The sequence below is a fragment of the Tachypleus tridentatus genome, chromosome 6 (assembly GCF_004210375.1).
Source record: "Tachypleus tridentatus isolate NWPU-2018 chromosome 6, ASM421037v1, whole genome shotgun sequence".
In the NCBI taxonomy this organism is placed as follows: Eukaryota; Metazoa; Arthropoda; class Merostomata; order Xiphosura; family Limulidae; genus Tachypleus; species Tachypleus tridentatus.
The window spans coordinates 158,333,913-158,355,363 of record NC_134830.1 but is presented as its reverse complement, the minus strand read 5'-3'; the positions used below and the strand labels follow the sequence as shown (position 1 = coordinate 158,355,363).

The 21,451-nt window shown below is 32.1% G+C and overlaps 1 protein-coding gene across 1 annotated transcript; it reads right to left on the bottom strand.

The window, feature by feature from the left end:
• Positions 1–413: 413 nt before the first annotated feature.
• Positions 414–20,416, bottom strand: LOC143254240 (succinyl-CoA:acetate/propanoyl-CoA:succinate CoA transferase-like). The gene is made up of 8 exons (XM_076509082.1): positions 20,022–20,416; positions 14,775–14,927; positions 12,775–13,014; positions 10,886–11,074; positions 8,551–8,766; positions 5,744–5,881; positions 1,604–1,732; positions 414–1,239 (listed from the first exon to the last, which is right to left on the bottom strand). The coding sequence occupies exons 1-8, from the start codon at positions 20,197–20,199 to the stop codon at positions 1,055–1,057; spliced, it is 1,428 nt and encodes a 475-aa protein (XP_076365197.1). The 5' UTR covers positions 20,200–20,416; the 3' UTR covers positions 414–1,054.
• Between the last annotated feature and the right edge of the window lie 1,035 nt (positions 20,417–21,451).

Genomic DNA, 21,451 nt, shown 5'->3' with positions numbered 1-21,451 from the left:
GTTTAACATAGATTATCACTGGTTGATAATGTGGATGTTTAACATTGGTTATGACTGGTTGATAATCTGGATGTTTAACATAGATTATCACTGGTTGATAATGTGGATGTTTAACATTGGTTATGACTGGTTGATATGTAAATGTTTAACATTGGTTATTACTGGTTGATAATCTGGATGTTTAACATAGATTATCACTGGTTGATAATCTGGATGTTTAACATAGATTATCACTGGTTGATAATCTGGATGTTTAACATAGATTATCACTGGTTGATAATGTGGATGTTTAACATAGATTATCACTGGTTGATAATGTGGATGTTTAACATTGGTTATGACTGGTTGATATGTAAATGTTTAACATTGGTTATTACTGGTTGATAATCTGGATGTTTAACATAGATTATCACTGGTTGATAATGTGGATGTTTAACATTGGTTATTACTGGTTGATATGTAAATGTTTAACATTGGTTATGACTGGTTGGTAATGTGGATGTTTAACATGGGTTATGACTGGTTGATAATCTGGATGTTTAACATAGATTATCACTGGTTGATAATGTGGATGTTTAACATTGGTTATCACTGGTTGATAATCTGGATGTTTAACATAGATTATCACTGGTTGATAATGTGGATGTTTAACATGGGTTATGACTGGTTGATAATCTGGATGTTTAACATAGATTATCACTGGTTGATAATGTAGATGTTTAACACAGATTATCACTGGTTGATAATGTAGATGTTTAACACAGGTTATGACTGGTTGATAAAGTGGACATTTTACATCAGTTGTAATTGACAGATAATGTAGACATTGACATTATAACTTGTATATCAACATATATATAAACAAAACTTCAGAGGATACATACCATTAATAACACATGTTACACTTTCCTAACGTATGTTCTCTTAACAAAACCAACAATGACAAAATCACTATTTAATACCTAGTGAGTGTTGTGGATGTGACATATGTGTTATCTGCTGAGACAAAATCAAATTATTACTGAGATATTCCAAAGTTCTCTGAGTTTGTCTTTTATGGACTAGGCATACACTTCAGACGTTCAAATGCTGCCTTTTCCAGAGACTCCCTGTGAGTCGGGTGAGCAATCTCTATCAGAGCATGAGCTCGCTGACGAATATTCTTTCCAAACAAGAATGCAATTCCATATTCTGTCATAACGTAATGGACATGTGCTCTAGTTGTGACAACACCAGCACCTGAAATAAACAAACACTATTCCTGTATTTAATTTCTGGACTATTTTGACAGAAACATCAACTTCTAAATGACACATTCACTACTAGTGTACCACATTCTAATAAACTTTCATGTTTGGTTTCTACACTTGTTAGCTGTAACTTTTCTTTCTCTTACATGGGTGTAGTTTAGTCTGAGTTTAAAAAGTTTAGGTAAAAAGATCAAAGAATCATGCATACATTAAACATGTCCTTATGTTCAATCATATATTAATATTTATGAACTTCGTTTCACTATTGTTACTGCACTATGCTGTTGTGACATTTATTTCACAGACATCTGTCAACATTTCTTTATTTACCAAATTATCCACAATGTACACACCTTGCTTGATAAATGGTGTAATCTTGGAATCTCCTTTACTTGATAAGGATGGCATAGCTAGAATAGGTTTGCCAAGCCCATCATGACACACTGCTGCACCCCTCAAAAAGTCCACTTGACCACCAAAGCCTGAACAGACATTAAGAAATTAATAACAGAAAAATTTAACATTTTAATTCTAGAGTTCCATGCATGTACATTCTCCATCTATTTTTTTGTAGTCATATGGTACATTCAGGTTTCACAGTTGTACACAGTTACCATGATTAAAAGTGTATTAAGAGTACCTGCCTTTCTGGATTAGGCAAAATTATTTTAGCCCAACATTTATGTTCTGTTTCTGAGTAACTAAATACAAAGTAGAACCAGTCCTACACTTTCATTCATTATTTTTTAAATAAGAGAAGCATGTAAAGTTGGTTAAAACAAATTATGTCCAGATAAACAGATGTTGAGTCAAAATTTCGATATTTTTCCTACTCACAACTTATTAATCACCAAAGTAAAGTTAGGTAGAAATTCAACCAGCATTTGCATAAAGGTTTCAACTTTATTAAACATCACACAAATTATATTAGAAAAAAAGCTTAAAAATATCTTTCACTTAACTAACAAAGTAAATAGATTCCAGTCTTCTTAATTAGTCAATAAACATTTTCTAAATGATCAAAATTTCATCACATTTCCAGGAATACCAATAAGACGTCAGGTAAGTATTATAAAACTGACACATGATTTCTTTAAGATCGTATGATTTAAACTTTACCATCCAGAATACTCTATAAATTAAATAGGAACTACATTTTAAAAACTGCATATTACAGTAAAATTGAACATAAAACTAGACTGAAGAAGAATAACTTTTACTTTAAAATATCAATAAAGTGATGATCATTCTTTGTTCACATAGAAAGTTGGGTGAAAAGAAATGTAAAAACAATGTACAACTTAAGAATATTTTCTACGAGCACCATTTATTGCACAGATCAACCTAACTACCGAGTATTTAAAATCAAATATCAAGTTTTGATCATGCCCAACTGGCACACAGGATCTGATGTTGAACTTCTACCCAAGAGGATTAGAATAATTAAACATCACAATGGGATATCAATCCATTGTATACATCCCCCCTCCTCAAGTTAACATCTGGTACCAATTGTACAGCTAGGTAGATTGAAACAATTGAGGTAAAATACATTGTTCAAGGACAAGAAAAGGAATATGGTAAACATAATTATTACACTGCAACAGACAGAGAAACAAGTGTTATAAATTGTTATTCCACACAAGCACATATAGCAATACTCACCTCCAACAACAACAAGGTTTGTGGAATGTAACATGCAGATATTTCAATATACCAATACTCATCTGTAACAACAACAATGTTTGTGGAATGCAACATGCAGATATTTCAGCATAGCAATACTCATCTGTAACAACAACAAGGTTTGTGGAATGTAACATGCAGATATTTCAGTATAGCAATACTCATCTGTAACAACAACAAGGTTTGTGGAATGTAACATGCAGATATTTCAATATACCAATAACCATCTGTAACAACAGGGTTTGTGGAATGTAACATGCAGATATTTCAATATACCAGTACTCATCTGTAACAACAACGTTTGTGGAATGTAACATGCAGATATTTCAATATACCAATACTCATCTGTAACAACAACAATGTTTGTGGAATGCAACATGCAGATATTTCAGCATAGCAATACTCATCTGTAACAACAACAAGGTTTGTGGAATGTAACATGCAGATATTTCAGCATAGCAATACTCATCTGTAACAACAACAAGGTTTGTGGAATGTAACATGCAGATATTTCAATATACCAATACTCATCTGTAACAACAAGGTTTGTGGAATGTAACATGCAGATATTTCAATATACCAATACTCATCTGTAACAACAACAATGTTTGTGGAATGCAACATGCAGATATTTCAGCATAGCAATACTCATCTGTAACAACAACAAGGTTTGTGGAATGTAACATGCAGATATTTCAATATACCAATACTCATCTGTAACAACAAGGTTTGTGGAATGTAACATGCAGATATTTCAATATACCAATACTCATCTGTAACAACAACAAGGTTTGTGGAATGTAACATGCAGATATTTCAATATACCAATACTCATCTGTAACAACAAGGTTTGTGGAATGTAACATGCAGATATTTCAATATACCAATACTCATCTGTAACAAGGTTTGTGGAATGTAACATGCAGATATTTCAATATAGCAATACTCATCTGTAACAAGGTTTGTGGAATGTAACATGCAGATATTTCAATATACCAATACTCATCTGTAACAACAACAATGTTTGTGGAATGTAACATGCAGATATTTCAATATAGCAATACTCATCTGTAACAACAACAAGGTTTGTGGAATGTAACATGCAGACATTTCAATATACCAATACTCATCTGTAACAACAAGGTTTGTGGAATGTAACATGCAGATATTTCAATATACCAATACTCATCTGTAACAACAAGGTTTGTGGAATGTAACATGCAGATATTTCAATATACCAATACTCATCTGTAACAACAAGGTTTGTGGAATGTAACATGCAGATATTTCAATATAGCAATACTCATCTGTAACAACAACAATGTTTGTAGAATGTAACATGCAGATATTTCAATATACCAATACTCATCTGTAACAACAAGGTTTGTGGAATGTAACATGCAGATATTTCAATATACCAATACTCATCTGTAACAACAACGTTTGTGGAATGTAACATGCAGATATTTCAATATACCAATACTCATCTGTAACAACAACAAGGTTTGTGGAATGTAACATGCAGATATTTCAATATACCAATAACCATCTGTAACAACAGGGTTTGTGGAATGTAACATGCAGATATTTCAATATACCAATACTCATCTGTAACAACAAGGTTTGTGGAATGTAACATGCAGATATTTCAATATACCAATACTCATCTGTAACAACAAGGTTTGTGGAATGTAACATGCAGATATTTCAATATACCAATACCCATCTGTAACAAGGTTTGTGGAATGTAACATGCAGATATTTCAATATAGCAATACTCATCTGTAACAACAACAAGGTTTGTGGAATGTAACATGCAGATATTTCAATATACCAATACTCATCTGTAAAAACAACAATGTTTGTGGAATGTAACATGCAGATATTTCAATATACCAATACTCATCTGTAACAACAAGGTTTGTGGAATGTAACATGCAGATATTTCAATATACCAATACTCATCTGTAACAAGAAGGTTTGTGGAATGTAACATGCAGATATTTCAATATTTCAAGTTATTTTTCTTGTATAATGCCAAAACTAAACATCATCACTAAATTCAAACTAAGTACACATATTAAGTACTATTTCCCATCTGTGACAGCCATAAAAATTATTCTCTTCTTATTAAAACTAATTTACTTAATTTTCAAACACAGCTAACAGAATAAGAATGAGATGAGTATTGGTCAAGTGTAATGTTGTGTAACATATTCTGAGACAAGTGTTGGTCAAGTGTGATGTTGTGTAACATATTCTGAGACACATGTTGGTCAAGTGTGATGATGTGTAACATATTCTGAAACAAGTATTGGTCAAGTGTGATGATGTGTAACATATTCTGAAACAAGTATTGGTCAAGTGTGATGTTGTGTAACATATTCTGAGACAAGTATTGGGCAAGTGTGATGATGTGTAACATATTCTGAAACAAGTATTGGTCAAGTGTAATGTTGTGTAACATATTCTGAGACAAGTATTGGTCAAGTGTGATGATGTGTAACATATTCTGAGAAAAGTACTGGTCAAGTGTGATGATGTGTAACATATTCTCAGACAAGTACTGGTCAAGTGTGATGATGTGCAACGTTCTGAAACAAGCACTTGTTTAGTGTGATAATGTGTAACATATTATGAGAAAAGTATTGGTCAAATAGTTACTTTCAAAATGTAAAACATTTAAACTCTCCTTTATAAATGAATTTATTTTTCAAATACAATTATTATAAATAAACATTAACGAGAAGTTAACATAAAACATTACAAAACCCATGAGTACCACACCCGAAAGTGACATTACTAACCTGAGTATATTCGAGTACCAATGGAGTCAGATACAACTTGACCTGTAAGGTCAATTTCAATGCAGGAGTTGATTGCAGTGACCTTTGGGTTTGAAGCAATCACAGGAATGCTGTTCACATACTCAGCACCCATCATCACTTGATGAAGAAAGGGAAAACACAGAAGTTATCTATCATATGTACCACTAAATAAATTATAAAAGTTATCTACCATATATACCATTGAATAAATTATGAAAGGTATCTACCACATGTACCACTAAATAAATTATAAAAGTTATCTACCATAATACATATATGACACATCACAGTGTTAAATAATACATACATGATACATCACAGTGTTAAATAATACATACATGAGACATTGCAGTGTTAAATAATACATACATGAGACATCGCAGTGACAAATAATACATACATGAGACATCGCAGTGTTAAATAATGCATACATGAGACATCGCAGTGTTAAATAATACATACGAGGCATCACAGTGTTAAATAATACATACGAGGCATCGCAGTGTTAAATAATACATACATGAGACATCACAGTGTTAAATACATATATGAGACATCACAGTGATAAATAATACATACATGAGACATCCCAGTGTTAAATAATACATACATGAGACATTGCAAGGTTAAATAACACATATATGAGACATCGCAGTGTTAAATAATACATACATGAGACATCACAGTGTTAAATAATACATACATGAGACATCACAGTGTTAAATACATACATACATGATACATCACAGTGTTAAATAATACATACATACATGATACATCACAGTGTTAAATAATACATACATAAGACATCACAGTGTTAAATTGATTTAATGACAGTGGTAATTTTCATAATAAAATAAGTATGTTTGAATTGATGCACTCCACCATCGTTTACCAAGCTGTTTAGTGTGTTTATTACCTGAATAGACTGTTGTCAATAATTTATTATCAGGCACATTAATAACGTATTTCCCACCTCTCTTACGGTTACTTGTTAAAAGTTCACAATATTTCATCTAGTTATATGTAATGTTAAGTTCTGTAGATACATGAGGGCCAGTATTTGTATTCATTTAAATAATTATTGTGGCCCTTTTCAATTGGCTATGTCTAGGTATAGTACACAGTTAACATTTATTAGTGTAGTTTTAACCCCTCATTGATATCAGGTCTGAATGATAGTCCTGGGTATTCATTAAGTTCCACACAGGTTTCACAAGAGTTAATCTACTAACAGTATATTTACATAAATATATCCTTTTAATACATCTCACAGTATTTTATTCTGCAGATATATTGTTTATTTATGTTTTTAAGCTATGAGTAGTTTATTTGTTGTATAAATGTAGGAGTTTAATAGAGAGATGTTCTGTCAGGTATGAAGGATCTGTATGTTTCACTTAACATCTAATCTTTAACTTTCTCAAAGCAGTTTTTAAAACTAAGTGTCCTTATTTTGGTGTACATGTTTATAAAGAACAGAAAGAACCTTTTTTTTAATTTCAATCTGTCAACCATTCCTTTTCATTTGTGGACAATGAACATTAGTCCAGAAGTGACTGATGTGTGTAACTAAAAGTCTTTTTAAACCTCTTTATAGATTGATTAGGAAGTCACGTAAATAATAACAATTTTCAGACATTCTATTTTAGTGAGTTACATATTATTTACATTCCAAAATGCACATTTAAAAGATGCACCAATTTATTTACAAAGAATTAGAAGAAAATACTAGCACACTATGCCTCTTTAGCAATACCCTTTGAGTACACAGATTTATGCCACATCATATGATGCACAATAATAAATCTGGAAATGTGTACTGCCTGCTTTTCAGGGATGGATAACATGTGTAAGTGGTATATGCCAGACAAAAAACTGAAAGAAACTATCTGTATTAAGGTTTCGTTTGTTTGTTTGCACAAAGCTACATGAGGGCTATCTGCACTAACCATCCATAATTTAGCAGTGTAAGACTAGAGGGAAGACAGCTAGTCATCACCACCCACTACGAACTCTTGGGCAACTCTTTTAACAAAGAATAGTGGGATTGACCATCACATTATAATGCCCCATGGCCGAAAGGGCGAGCATGTTTGGTGTAACTGAAATTCAATCCCTCGACCTTCAGATTAGGAGTTGAACGCCTTAACCCACATGGCAATGGCAGGCCTTGTATAAAGGTAAACAGTTCAAACTGTAAATGTAAAAAAATTGAAAAATCACTCAAAATGTTAGATTTACTGGAAAAGAAACAGAAAGTTTTATTCATTTTATTTAATGACTTTCAAAACATAATTTTCCTTTACATCATGATTCAGCTTCAGTTGAAATAAGATGGAAACAATAATGAAAATAAAATAAAAAATCACCCCCCCAAAAAAAAACCAACAACTTTTTATATTCATTTAGAAAGCTCTACAAGTTATGCAAACGAAATAATAACTTTTATTCTTAAGATGAAGATCATTTTGAACTCGAATTAACCCTTAAATGGCAGCCATCATCAACTAATGCTGCCACCTACAACATTCCCACTCTTTTATAAAAACTTTGAAAATTCACATATGAATCTTTGCAATAAAACTTTATTAAAAATTCTGATTTTTTTATGTATGTCAGAACTGTAATATTTACTAAAGGTTTTCAAAATATGTGAAGAAACAAATTAGTGAATCGAGAGTTATAATAAAACGCTGCGCAATGAGTAACGTATCATGAAATTATTAATATGCAAGAAATTATTTTGCTCATCTTGATTAAAAAACAACATAAATCTTACTTACTAATGAATGGATTATTATCCATGAAATCGTAAAACCGTCGAGTGCCGAAGGTTAAACTACCCACAATCTTCCCTGGTTGGATCTTCTTTTGGTGGTTGGTGATACAGCCTGATTCCACCAAGTCTACCACACCATCACTAAACATTTCAGAATGAACTCCCAGGTCTTTGTGACCTTTCAAGCTGGCCAGAACAGCATCCGGAATGGAACCAATACCTACAGTAAAAAAAAAGGTTAAAGAAGTCTGATGATTTGAGCATCTGAGGAGTACAAAATGCTTTTACATTTTATTCTGGCAATGTGCATTTTATTTTCTGTAAATTGCAGAAAGACCCTTGTGCAACAGACTAAAGTTTTGCATCTCAGAACTGCTGGTATGGGTATTGACACTTTTACTGATAACAAAAGAGCTACATTTTGACCTTACCTTCCTAGGTCATCTCAACATTAACAAGTGACTGATGTGTGTAACTGAAAGTCTTTTTAAACCTCTTTAAGGATTAATTAGATAGTCACTTAAATAATAACAATTTTCAAACATTCTATTTTAGTGAATTACATATTATTTACATTCTAAAATGCACATTTAAATGTGTAGCAATTTCTTTGTAAAGAACCTAGAGTTAAAAAACTAATAAACTTGGCCTCTTTAGCAATACCATTTGAGTACATAAACTGTTAACTTTTGTTAACCTGAAGATGACCTTGGAAGGTCGAAACATTGTTCTCTGCTTAGCAAAAAAAGTGTTAATACCCATACCAGCAATTCTGAGATATATTTTTATTTCAAGTGGGTTCCTAGTCCTCAAAAAAGACTAGAGGTTTTAACCATACTAATGTTTTTTTTAAACACCTTCGTGCACAAATAATCACTTAACACTGTTTCCAGCAAATTTCCTTAGAACTTCATCAAGTCTTTGAAATTTAAACAAGTTTGTAATGAACCAGATAAACATGTTTAAACTTCACAGAGTTATACAATGTTTTCATGATTAGTGAAATTTAAACAAGTTTGTAATGAACCAGATAAACATGTTTAAACTTCACAGAGTTATACAATGTTCTTATGATGAGTGAAATTTAAACAATTTTGTAATGAACCAGATTAACATGTTTAAACTTCACAGAGTTATACAATGAGTTGTAATGAACCAGATAAACATGTTTAAACTTCACAGAGTTATACAATGTTTTCATGATTAGTAGAGTTTGGTGATCAAATTAAATTAAATGTTAATGATTAACAATTATTTTTGACATTTTGACATCAGCTACAAATGTAAATAAATATAACAATAATGCTAAAGTAAACAGTTGATTGTGGCAGAATAACAATCAAGATGGAAAAAGAAATAGTGGCATAGATTAGTTCAAAAACTTACATTGAGAATGAGTACAAAGTAGAAACATATGAGGGCAGGATAAGAGCTGGAAGTGTGGGAGAGTGAAAGAAGAAACTATTTGAAGTTGACTAAGAAGAGAATATACATTAAGTTTCAGAAGAGAAAAAAAAGATAACACAATAAAGAGTTCACAAGTAATACAGTTTTGTTAATGGCAGCAAAGCTGTTGGTCTGTTGAAACAAGTAGTCCCCCAAAATTAAATCACTTTTAATTAAACCTAACTGTGAATAAACTGAGGATTCAACTTTTTACAAAAGGAGTGGAGAGGTAAAAAAATAGTTAAGTAGTTGGAATGCTTTGATGGTTATTTTAAAAGCAATAAATAAAGTACCTGTATAGTATTTACTACATACAAGTACAATATTAGAAGAATTGGTTTGAGATTTAAGGATGAATAAGAGCTGTATGTACAAGCCAGCCAATAAAAAACTTACAATTAAAAAAAACTACAAAGGTGAAGAAAAGAACTTATCTTAGCCTATCTCCAAAAAACATATGAAAACAGTTGAAAAAGCACTCATTAATAATAATAATAATAATAATAATAATAATACATCAATATTATAACTGTTACACCTTTTGTGATATATATAGATATATCATGACAAGTTAGCAAACAATGACTTATAAGCATGATAAAGCTATTTATTTTTAGGGGAATGTACTACATGCTTTGACATAGTGTTGGTCAGTTGAAACAAGTAGTCCCCCAAAAATAAATCACTTTTTTGACAACTTATTAATATATTAGCATGATGTGCTTCCACATTTGAGTATGAAGTTTAAGCTCAAATGCCTGATACATTTTTCTAGAAAATTCCACAACTATCAGACAACATTTATAACTTAGAAATATTCTCCACACATACATACCTATATAATGGGTAAATATAAACACAAATTTACTTTGCAGATTTCATAACTAACTTACCCATCTGCAAAGTGGCGCCATCTACAACCAGGTTGTCTGCAATTAGCTTTCCAATAGTTACTTCAACATCAGTCAGTTTTGGGGGTTTCAATTCTGGGAGTTCCAGCTGTCCTTCCACAAGAGCGTCAAAATGAGACTTATGAATCAAGCCATCTCCAAATGTCCTGGGCAGCCGTGGGTTTACCTGGCCTGCAAAGAACACATTGTAACTTTATAGGCAAACAGTTACATTATTTTTGTAAATTGAAGCTTTAGCTGTTAAAACAGGCCAAATAATGGAAAAAAATTATTTAGATTTATAAAGTTTAAGTGTATTTAAAAATAATTCAGATTCTTTCCATAACTATAATTATTTACACAATTATAACTGTAATACATTTCATGTCAAGAACATCAAAACATTTCAGGACAATTTTTCTAGTACAACTCTACAATTTTGTATTTCTGACAGGACATACTCTTAAAATGAAATACTAACTTGTTCTAAAATCAATGTCTTCAAAGGTTATAAATGTCATAGAATTTAAATTAAGATAAATACCCTTCCAAAAATCATTCGAGGCCCTCAATCACAGCTACTCCTCTGACTTTTCATCATGTCTCACTGAATCACAGTTTCAGAACCTAAAAGTCTATATACCATTTTGTTTTCCATATTTTGCTAAAAAAGCAAAACAAAAAAAAACACAACCACTCTCCACCTTTGGAGTCATGGGTGCATTAAACGGGCTATAATTAAACCCCACTATCAGACTTCAGAAGAGTAGCCCAAGGGTTGCCAGTACTAACTCATCATCTTCCTTCTCAGTTACTTGTTAAAAATTAGGGATAACTGGCATAGACAGACTTCATTTTGCTTTGCATAACACCCAACAAAACAAACCATTTAAAAATTTGAACCTATGTCACAAAATACTATAAGCACAAAGCTCTATTATCTCAATTATATGACAGAAAACACCCACAGAGTGTTAGTAATGTTGAATAAAAACACTTGTTATTGGTTCCTGTGAAGAAACAGTGCAGATACACATTTACATTAATTTAAATTGACAATATTTCAATAAAACCAAATGTCTTTTTACATTCTCTTAAGAAAACAATAAACTCTTAGCATGTGAAATTATGGGTGAAATATAATTCTCAAATTACAATGTTATCGTGGATGTAGTTTTTAAAAAAATCCTGCTACCTTTAAATGGTATATATTAAGCTTTCCTTTCAAAGTAATTGTTCAAACAGCCAAACATATTATTAGCAATAAGTACACCTAACTGATTAATCAATACATACTTATCTCTACTGACCATATCATTGTATACTCTTTGTTGGACTGATATATTAAATTAGCTATATTAATTACTTTAGATCCTATCTTTGCGGGTAGCTCGCGTTAGAGAACATACAGCAATCTTAATAGATCTTTATAATTTTCCTGAAAATAACAAATAAAAATTCAAAATTATTAGAAAATAAATATTAGCAGTTTTCATTACACATTAAGTCACCAGATGGCGTGTACACCTATAGTATATTTATTAAAACTAATTTATAACAACTCGCTAAATCCAGCAAAATGAAGAAATACTTATTTAACTTTTATTTCTTGACAAAGAAACTTTAGTATCACTGGTACAAAATGAATCTATTTTAAGACCTTTTAAAAGATACTGAGTAAAAAATTTTGAATTGTCTGTAACTTAAAAAAAACAAGAATGGACTCTTTGTTCGTTGTCACCACGAGTGTTGAAACCCAGTTTCTAGCATTGCAAGTCCATAGACTTATTGTTAAAGAACAAATTATTTAATAATTACATAAAAATTCTAATAACTTGAAATAAACATCTGTCTTTTTTATTCAATTAAAAATTCTAGAGTCCATTACTAACCTATTATTACTTTGGAATGTTGTACAGCAGCTCTTGTACAATCCACACTTGACCCAAGACTACAATAACCATGGTTGTCTGGTGGTGTGACTTGGACCAGGGCTACATCAGGTTTAACGATCTCTCTGTGAAAAAGGAAAGGAATTTCTCCCAGGAAAATGGGCACAAAGTCACCTCGTCCACTATTGATAGCTTCACGACAATTTCCACCCACAAAGAAGGAATTACTTCTGAATATGCCTGGTTAACATATTTAGGAAAACAAACAAAATGTTCAATGTCCACATAATTTTTCTATCTACCATTTTATACTTTGAAAAAAATAAAAAATTTGAAATACTTGAGTGATGTGTGTAACAATCATCAAACTAGGAAATGCTAACAAAGTTTTCATGAATCAGTTTTTGATTATTAAATATATTACCGAAAAATTAAAATGTTTTTATGAAATTCATGAGAAATGAGACACATGCAATATTCATAAAACTTAATCCAAGCAAGTGTGATATCTAACTAAATTAAAACTTTGAAACCATAGAGCCAAACATGTGAGAGGAACACCAGCTCTTATGTTTGATATAGAGTAACAGTAATTTCTGCATGGAAGCCGAAATGTGGTGATAAATAATGTACTGTTTTGTTATATGGTTTGAATTACCAATGCAGAATAAGTAAATGGAAAACAAAACGTTGTGGCACTAGTGCCTTTTACTTTGTAACATATTACTAACACAATAGTTACTTATTGCTTGCACACACAGTTTCAGTTTCACCTACAGAAAAACTTAAGCAACACTGTCTGCAAATGTTTACATCATAAAAAGCTCACTATAACAACCAGTGCTTTGACTATGTGTTTACTCTTTGCTGAAACAGTTTTACTGAATCACCTAAACAGGTCATAGAACACAAGAATATACTTTACCCTTTTGATTTAAGAATACTTATATTGATGAGAATGTATAAAAGTAAAACAAAACAGAAATTCTATCAACTGTCATATTTTATGTTTCCATCTAATTTTAACTCCTTGTATAAACCATCTGTTTTATCCCACATTCTGTGGAATTAGTATTTAATGATACCTAAAGTTGTCACTTACCTAAATTACTTTTGAAACAACTACACTGAGGAGCAAATTGTCATATGGATATTTTGTTTTCACTGTTATACATAAAATGTATTTGTCCTGTTTTAAGTATTTAACTGAAAGTACAAACAAACTCTCATTTCTGTACAGATACAACTATTAAGTGTTTCAGTTTTAAAAACAAATGATATTTTTTGTCATGCATTATACTGGACAGTATAAAACCAATAACTATCAAAGTGTTGATGTTTACCACAACTGAAGAGAAAGAAAAACCTAAGCATTAACAAAAATCTAACATAGACAAGAAGTGATTTAACCATGACTTGTCATCTGTAGTGCTGATTTGCCTTCAAAAGTTATAAAAATAGTGAATGCAAGGCCTGATCTACGATTAACTTTGTTTATACCATATATACACACACAAATACCACTAATTTAGAATACCTTCATACACTATAAATTTATAGAAACTAGTTTACAATACCTTCATATACTGTAAGATGACAGACATTAGTTTACAATACCTTCATACACTATAAGTAAATAGATACTAGTTGACAATACCTTCATACACTATAAGTTGATAGACACTACAATACCTTCATACACTGTAAGTTGACAGAAACTAGTTTAGAATACCTTCACACACTGTAAGTTGATAGACACTAGGTTACAATACCTTCATACACTGTAAGTTGATAGACACTAGGTTACAATACCTTCATACACTGTAAGTTGATAGACACTACAATACCTTCATACACTGTAAGTTGATAGACACTACAATACCTTCATACACTGTAAGATCATGGACACTAGTTTACAACACCTTCAATCACTAAGTTGACAGACATTAGTTTATAATACCTTCATACACTGTGAATTGATAGACAGTAGTTTACAATACCTTCACAATCTGGATGGTTGTATTCTGCAGCACCTTCTGTATGTATGTGACATACTGTAATATTTTTCAGCTTTTCTTTCTTGGCATGTTCCACCATAGCAGGCACAAGCTTCCGAGGGGTTGCAGCAATTCCTTGTAAAAATACAGTGTCCCCTGCAAATATTTTGCATAATTCTCATACAATATCCATAGTTTCTATGAAATGTACCTATGACTAATTACAGAGATCCAAAATTTAGCTTTCCAATTATTTTACTCAGAATGTTAGATTACACAATGCAGCTCACCATTCCTGATAGATGAGGGGACAAGTATTTCTTGTGTATCTTTTGAACATGATTTAGTGACACACTGTGCACTACATTACAGAATATTTTGATCTGTAGAGTTTCTGTAAACCTCAGAACTTTTCAGAAAACAATTCTTTCACTTTTATGGTATTTGATTTTTTTTTAATTCTTTATAAATTTACTTAACTTAATGTAATTTATTCCCTAATTTCATATTTAATATTATATAATGAACCAGTTGTTTAATCACATTACAGATTTTGTTTTTTAACCTGATGAGTACCCATGGAAGTCAAAATGTTATTTATCTTGTGTTTTAAGTAAGTTTTAATACCCATATCAGCCATCTCTAACATTTATTTACTTCCAGTAGGTTCCTCAGGACTATGATGTGACGACATCACTACTGTCAGGCAAATGCGAGAACTGTGTTTCACTCAATATGTGAGTGTGTGAAGGGAGGTTTACTCTTAGTGAATGATAACTATCAGATGAACACAAAGCTAACAGTTCTGAGCTATCAATTTGGGAATTGAACATCTGGTATTGAAAAGATGTCTATCACACGCATTCAACTTCCCAACCAGGAAACAGGCCAGGACCTTCCAAGTGGCAATAACATCCACATAAAAAATGAGAGTGAGGATAGCCAAAAATAGAACCAAAACAACCTTACATGCCACAACTGAACCACAACACAGATGTGGGATATTGAGGTAGGAAGATAGACAAACCGAAAACCTGTGTGAGAACTTATGATGATTGATTTATTCTAAGTCCAAAACCAGGTCACTCGGTACTGATATCTACATGGCAGTAGGATGAGGACTCCAAGTCATAAATATTAACTGCATTTTGACAGATCAAATCCAGTGATTGTATAAATCAGAGGCCATGTCATCTAGCTAGGTTACAGCAGAATACTACCACCTCACTCTTTACTGAATAGTGGTTATAGCCATTTTTGTGGAACACATTCAATAGGGTGCCTCCACAGTCAACTACCCTAGCAGCTTGGAACTGATGAGTGGTAAGGATCCAATACTCCACTAGAAAAAGAAGGGGTGAAAATGAGTTGGAAAGTCTGGAAGAATGTCATCACCTGAGATAGTGTAATGAATGATGACAAAGCCCTATTTTGAAAAGCAAAGCATACTGATTTATTCAATTGAGGCATGGTGGGATGGGGCAGCTATCCCCTTCTACTTTATCCATGAAGTTCATAGGTGGTACAGTCCAGAAGGGGCATACTTATGAAACAAAATATCATGATGTTATTCACCTACAAGCAATTTTGTGAAACATAGAATCCCAAAGGTGAGCATTTGAAGCCATGGAAAAGAAAATGCTAGTCAACATGCATATTGTACAGATTTAGTGTTAAAACAATACCTGGTCAGACACTTATCACTACAGAGCATAATGAAGGTAAGAAGCATGGGCCTCTGAAAAAAAAGAAAGTATTAGTAAAGATGTACCTAGTGTCAGAGTCACACTGAAGTCTGAAGTACAGCCACAGATGGAAGGAAAAAACTCAAAAAAAGCCAAAACCACAATATGAAGTAAATAATTGGAGGCGAAAATGTTATGGATGGTCCAGATGCCTTATTGCAGGATTTCCTCCAAAAGCAGGTATAGACAAGAAGCAAGGGAAGAGGTAAGTTGTTGGATTTTAAGAGAGGTAACAAGGAACAAAGTATGATGGGAATTGGACAAAGAGAAATAAGCCAAATGAATCAAACAATGAACTCAACTGGTAAGAGTGCAAAAGGAGAAATCTGTGGATGAAGAGGTTTGCCACAGGATAAAGATTTGGGAATGGTAACCACAAAAGGAAGCCATATGGGCAATATAACAATTAAGGGTATGTACTAGGACATACAAGTCTATCCAGATCTGGACAAGGTAGAGATTAGAGAGACAAGGAAGGGAAACAGGTGAAAAGGAAGAGACATCCTCAGAAGCTACAGTGTTTTGAAGGAAGGAATGATCTGGAGAGAGGAGAAGATAGGGATGGTGATAAAGTGTGCATGTAATATGAATGCCAAACAAGTTAGACTGCCAACATTCACATGCCAAAGGAAGAAATAAATACATCTTAAGAAACAGGTGAAACAAAGAACAAGAGGAAATAGGTTCAAACAGAGGTAAATTAATGTTGTAGCAGTTAATAAAAGCATTTGAAGTAAAAATAAATATGTCCAGAATAAGGATAAGTGCACTGGATTGTTGTCAGATTTCTTGAGTATATTAAACTGAAACCACTTTGATACCTATATCAACGTAAAACACTAGTCAAGACAAAAAAAGGACATCTGAGTGCAAGCTCTACCAAACAAGAAGTGATAGTTTGATAGAGGCTCATGGAGGGAGTCACATGAGTCATGTAAGTGTGCTTTGTTCCTATTGGTAATGAAGTGACTCATAATGATTAACATGAGACACACATTAGAATCATTTGATTCCAATGAAGTGTGTGTAGAAGGCTGATGGCATGTATAATAAAAATCTTCACATATAGAGGACAGTATCAAATGAGAATAGTTAATGTGAATGAAGGGAAACACTGTATCAGGATGGTTTTCACCAATCAGTACTCAAAAATATTTTAAAATGGTGTATATGCACCCTTTAAAAGTGAGTTATTATATTCCAAAACTGTCATTTTAAGTTAATCTCCAAGTTAAGGATGAATACAATTAGAGGATGAGGGATTATCCACATTACTTAGAGCAGCATAAAAAAATCTCAAGCCTAGGGCTGTTTATTCTTTATACATCTACACAGAACACACATGCAGACCATGAATGTAATGGGACAGATCATATGAATGGAACTTTGGAATAACATGTAATTCCAACAAGGTTATATATTTATTTTAAATTAATGTAAAAGGCTGGGAGTAACAATGTTTCTTCTATTTAATCAAATACAAAAAATAAAACTTGTTATTATTAACAGATAGAACCTAAACTTTCATTATATGTGGTATCTCAGAAGTTAGGACCCATATGAAAAATTGACATCGTATATTGAACAAGCATTTCTAATGTCAGTTGCACATCTTTCAGGCAAGAAAAGACCTCAATGACATGGTCTACTGACAACAGGTGTGTGAGCTGTTAATGGCACGCAATTTGAGTAATAAATAACCTATGAAGACATTGTCTATTTTTGCCTATGGGTCCAGACTTCTGAGGCACTCTGGATATCATAAAATTGGAAATATGTGTAATTACATCATACCGTTATGGAAGCCAGTGTCAAGACAAAAGAACTTGAAACATTATGGGAGGGTGTTTAAGACAGATATATATTTCTCCTTCCGAGATATAAATGTGCTTGTGATAATTTGTAAATTGCAAGTTGCAAAGCCCAAAAATTCATACCTGTTGTTAGCATTACTACAGTACAATATTTCCATTGGTATTACACACTGTTGTTTTGTGATAATCTAATGATTTAAAAAACATTACTTTATTAAGCTTTTGGTAGTATTTCATTAACCTTTACCAAAATTGTGGCTTGTCTATACAACTTACAAATTCACACTTTAGAAGTCAAACAGACGATGCTATTGGAGTTCATCTACACACTCTTATCCAATTGGGGCACAGGTAATATTTTGTTAACATGTTTGTAATACTAATATTTCTTGTACAGAGTGAAACTTCACAATTTAATGAACTACATAACTTAAATTAGTGTAACAATTTTAACCTATAAATTCTGTTCTGCCAAGTTTTGTCTACCATGCTACAATAATGTCAATAGACATGTTTTTCAAAAAAAAAAAGAATGAAATTGGAACGAGCTGAAGAAATACTAACATTATGATAAATATTATATAATTTCTGAGTGTGTTGTACTAAAATAATGTATAAAACTGTGACTGACAAACAACTTTACAATGTATGTGTTACGAGCATAATTTCTGTATATCTTTCTAAACCATGATACTATATAATGTTTTTTGTTTTTTTTTCTGAACAGATTTTTAATCAAAATTATACTTGTATCTTTTGTAAAAACTCTCATCTGGAATATCAGGTCTAAAATAGTTTTAATAAAGGTAGATATTGTTATTTGCCATGACTTCAATAAATTCATCATTTCTTTCACTGGATGTAATTCTTCAAAACGTGTAATGGTAAATGTGACAATATTACATGCTGTTCTTTGGAACAGAAAAAATGACCTCAAACTTGAAAATAGCAGTGATTTACCTGTAACATGATGTATTTGTATAATTTAAAATAACACACGAGATGATGTAATATGTTCATGTCTTGTACAGACATTCCACTTCCAACTACAGGCACATTGTGCAAATTGCTACATTGGCTTTTTCATACGTTTTTGATGCCACACTTTCATACATACAACCATACCTCAAAGCTGGAGAACTAATGTTGCATCTGTTGGCCTCTTTACTAGCTTATGCATATTTTTGCATGAGGTTACCTTTTCACTGTTTCACTAATATTACTTTTAATACTATCTAGTCAACTTTCGTACATTGTTTATTCCAATGTCAGTTCTTTCCTGTAGTACATAATCTGTCAATTTTAAAATAACAGTTATATAACTTAACAGTTCTTTCCTATACACAGTACACAGTGTCAAGGGTGATCTATATACGGTATTACTAATAGCATCATGACCTGTCTTGCTGGGTAAAAAAATTAAAATTAATCCTTCCAATTTATTACTTAATCTTTTTCACATTCATAAATTTGTACTTCGTCTCTTTAGTCCTTCTCTTCGTTGAGATAATACTTATTCCACATTTTTTGTTATTTTCTTATTGTAAATAAAGTTCAATGAAGAGGACGTTCGTAACACCACTGTGTTATAGCATAAGGCCTAGAATAACAAAGTTTCGTATCAGATTTATCTACGGAATAGTTCTAAACTTATTCCGTTGCGCTTAGCGTAACATTATTAAAATACTAACCAGATTTTATTATTTGTACTGCCTCCTCTGCAGACATCCATTTTGGTTCTCTGTTCAGCGGTTGAAATGGTTCTTTAGAATAACCATAGAACGTTCTTTTAATAATTCGACTGGATAAAAGATTTTGTCGTAAAAAGCTGCGAAATGTAAAATTAATTCTATTAAAAGCAATCCCCATACTTATTTACCTTATAGTTTTACTGTTTCAAGTTACAACCTACACAAGCCCGAGCACAGACCACACACAAAAACTTCACATCACAAATATGATACAATTGTTACGTCAGTCTACTCAAAATAACTGGATTGTTTCTTGTCAGAAAGGAAGATGCTATTCCACAGCAATGAGTTATCTCGCTTTCTCTGTATCTCTCTTTTTTTTTGGTATAAGTATATAAATTGTAGAGGACTTAAAGAAAATAAATATATGATAGTCGAGTCTCGCTGAGTGGGTATTGATGTTAAATACCCAGGAGGGTCAGGTACATTTGTCCTCTTCCTCCCTCCCGAACGTTGATAGCGTCTGTTGTTCAGGGATTTGTTTTATAATAGCTTTGGGTCAGAATAAAAGTATAACACCGTACTCAGGCCCATTTCAGGGCACAGTCCATGCATGGACGCACAAGAAAAGGTTGTTTTTTTCCCCTTTAATTTTGTATTTTATTTTTTATTTTAATATATTTTCTGTATACATTTTTTTCTTTTTGATTTTCATTTTGATTTTTTTGTATTTTTCATATATATATATATTATTTTCATTTAATATATATTTATATTTTTTGTATTTTTCTCCTTTTTCTTCTAATGTAGCTTTTCTCCATGGAGAAAATGCTATTACTACTAGTAGTAACAATAAAATAATAATAATAATGAGAAAATTTAGGATCAATAAAAGAAAAACAAGGATTAAGTGTCTCGTGCAAGGTGGCCAGCTTGTGCAACGTTCCTTAAATAGATGTTAAAAGGGGAGAGGTATTTAGGACTATTTACATCATGTACGTGGTATCTGTCGAGACCACACATTAAGTCATTCTTATGCCAATTCTTATTGAAATATTTTAGAGAATTATGCAAGAGTCTGTCAGATATTGTGTCAATGTTTGCATACTTGTGCATAAATGTGGATGAAGTGCTACGTGGTACTTTATATGCCGAAGTTAGAACTGAATTTTGTATTCGTTGAAGTTTCTGTAAATGTGTGGGTGCTATGTTAATCCAGGCAGGTGATGCATATTCTATTATGGGTCTAATGTACGTTTTGTAGATTTTAAGTATATTGTCTGGTGATGTTCCTTGGTTTTTACCTGAAAGACTTCTTGCATAGTTTGCTCTTTTCCAGATTCGTTTCAGTATATTTTTAATATGCGGTAACCACGTTAATTTTGAATCGTAAGTTAGACCTAGAAATTTAGCAGAAGTAGCAGTCAGTA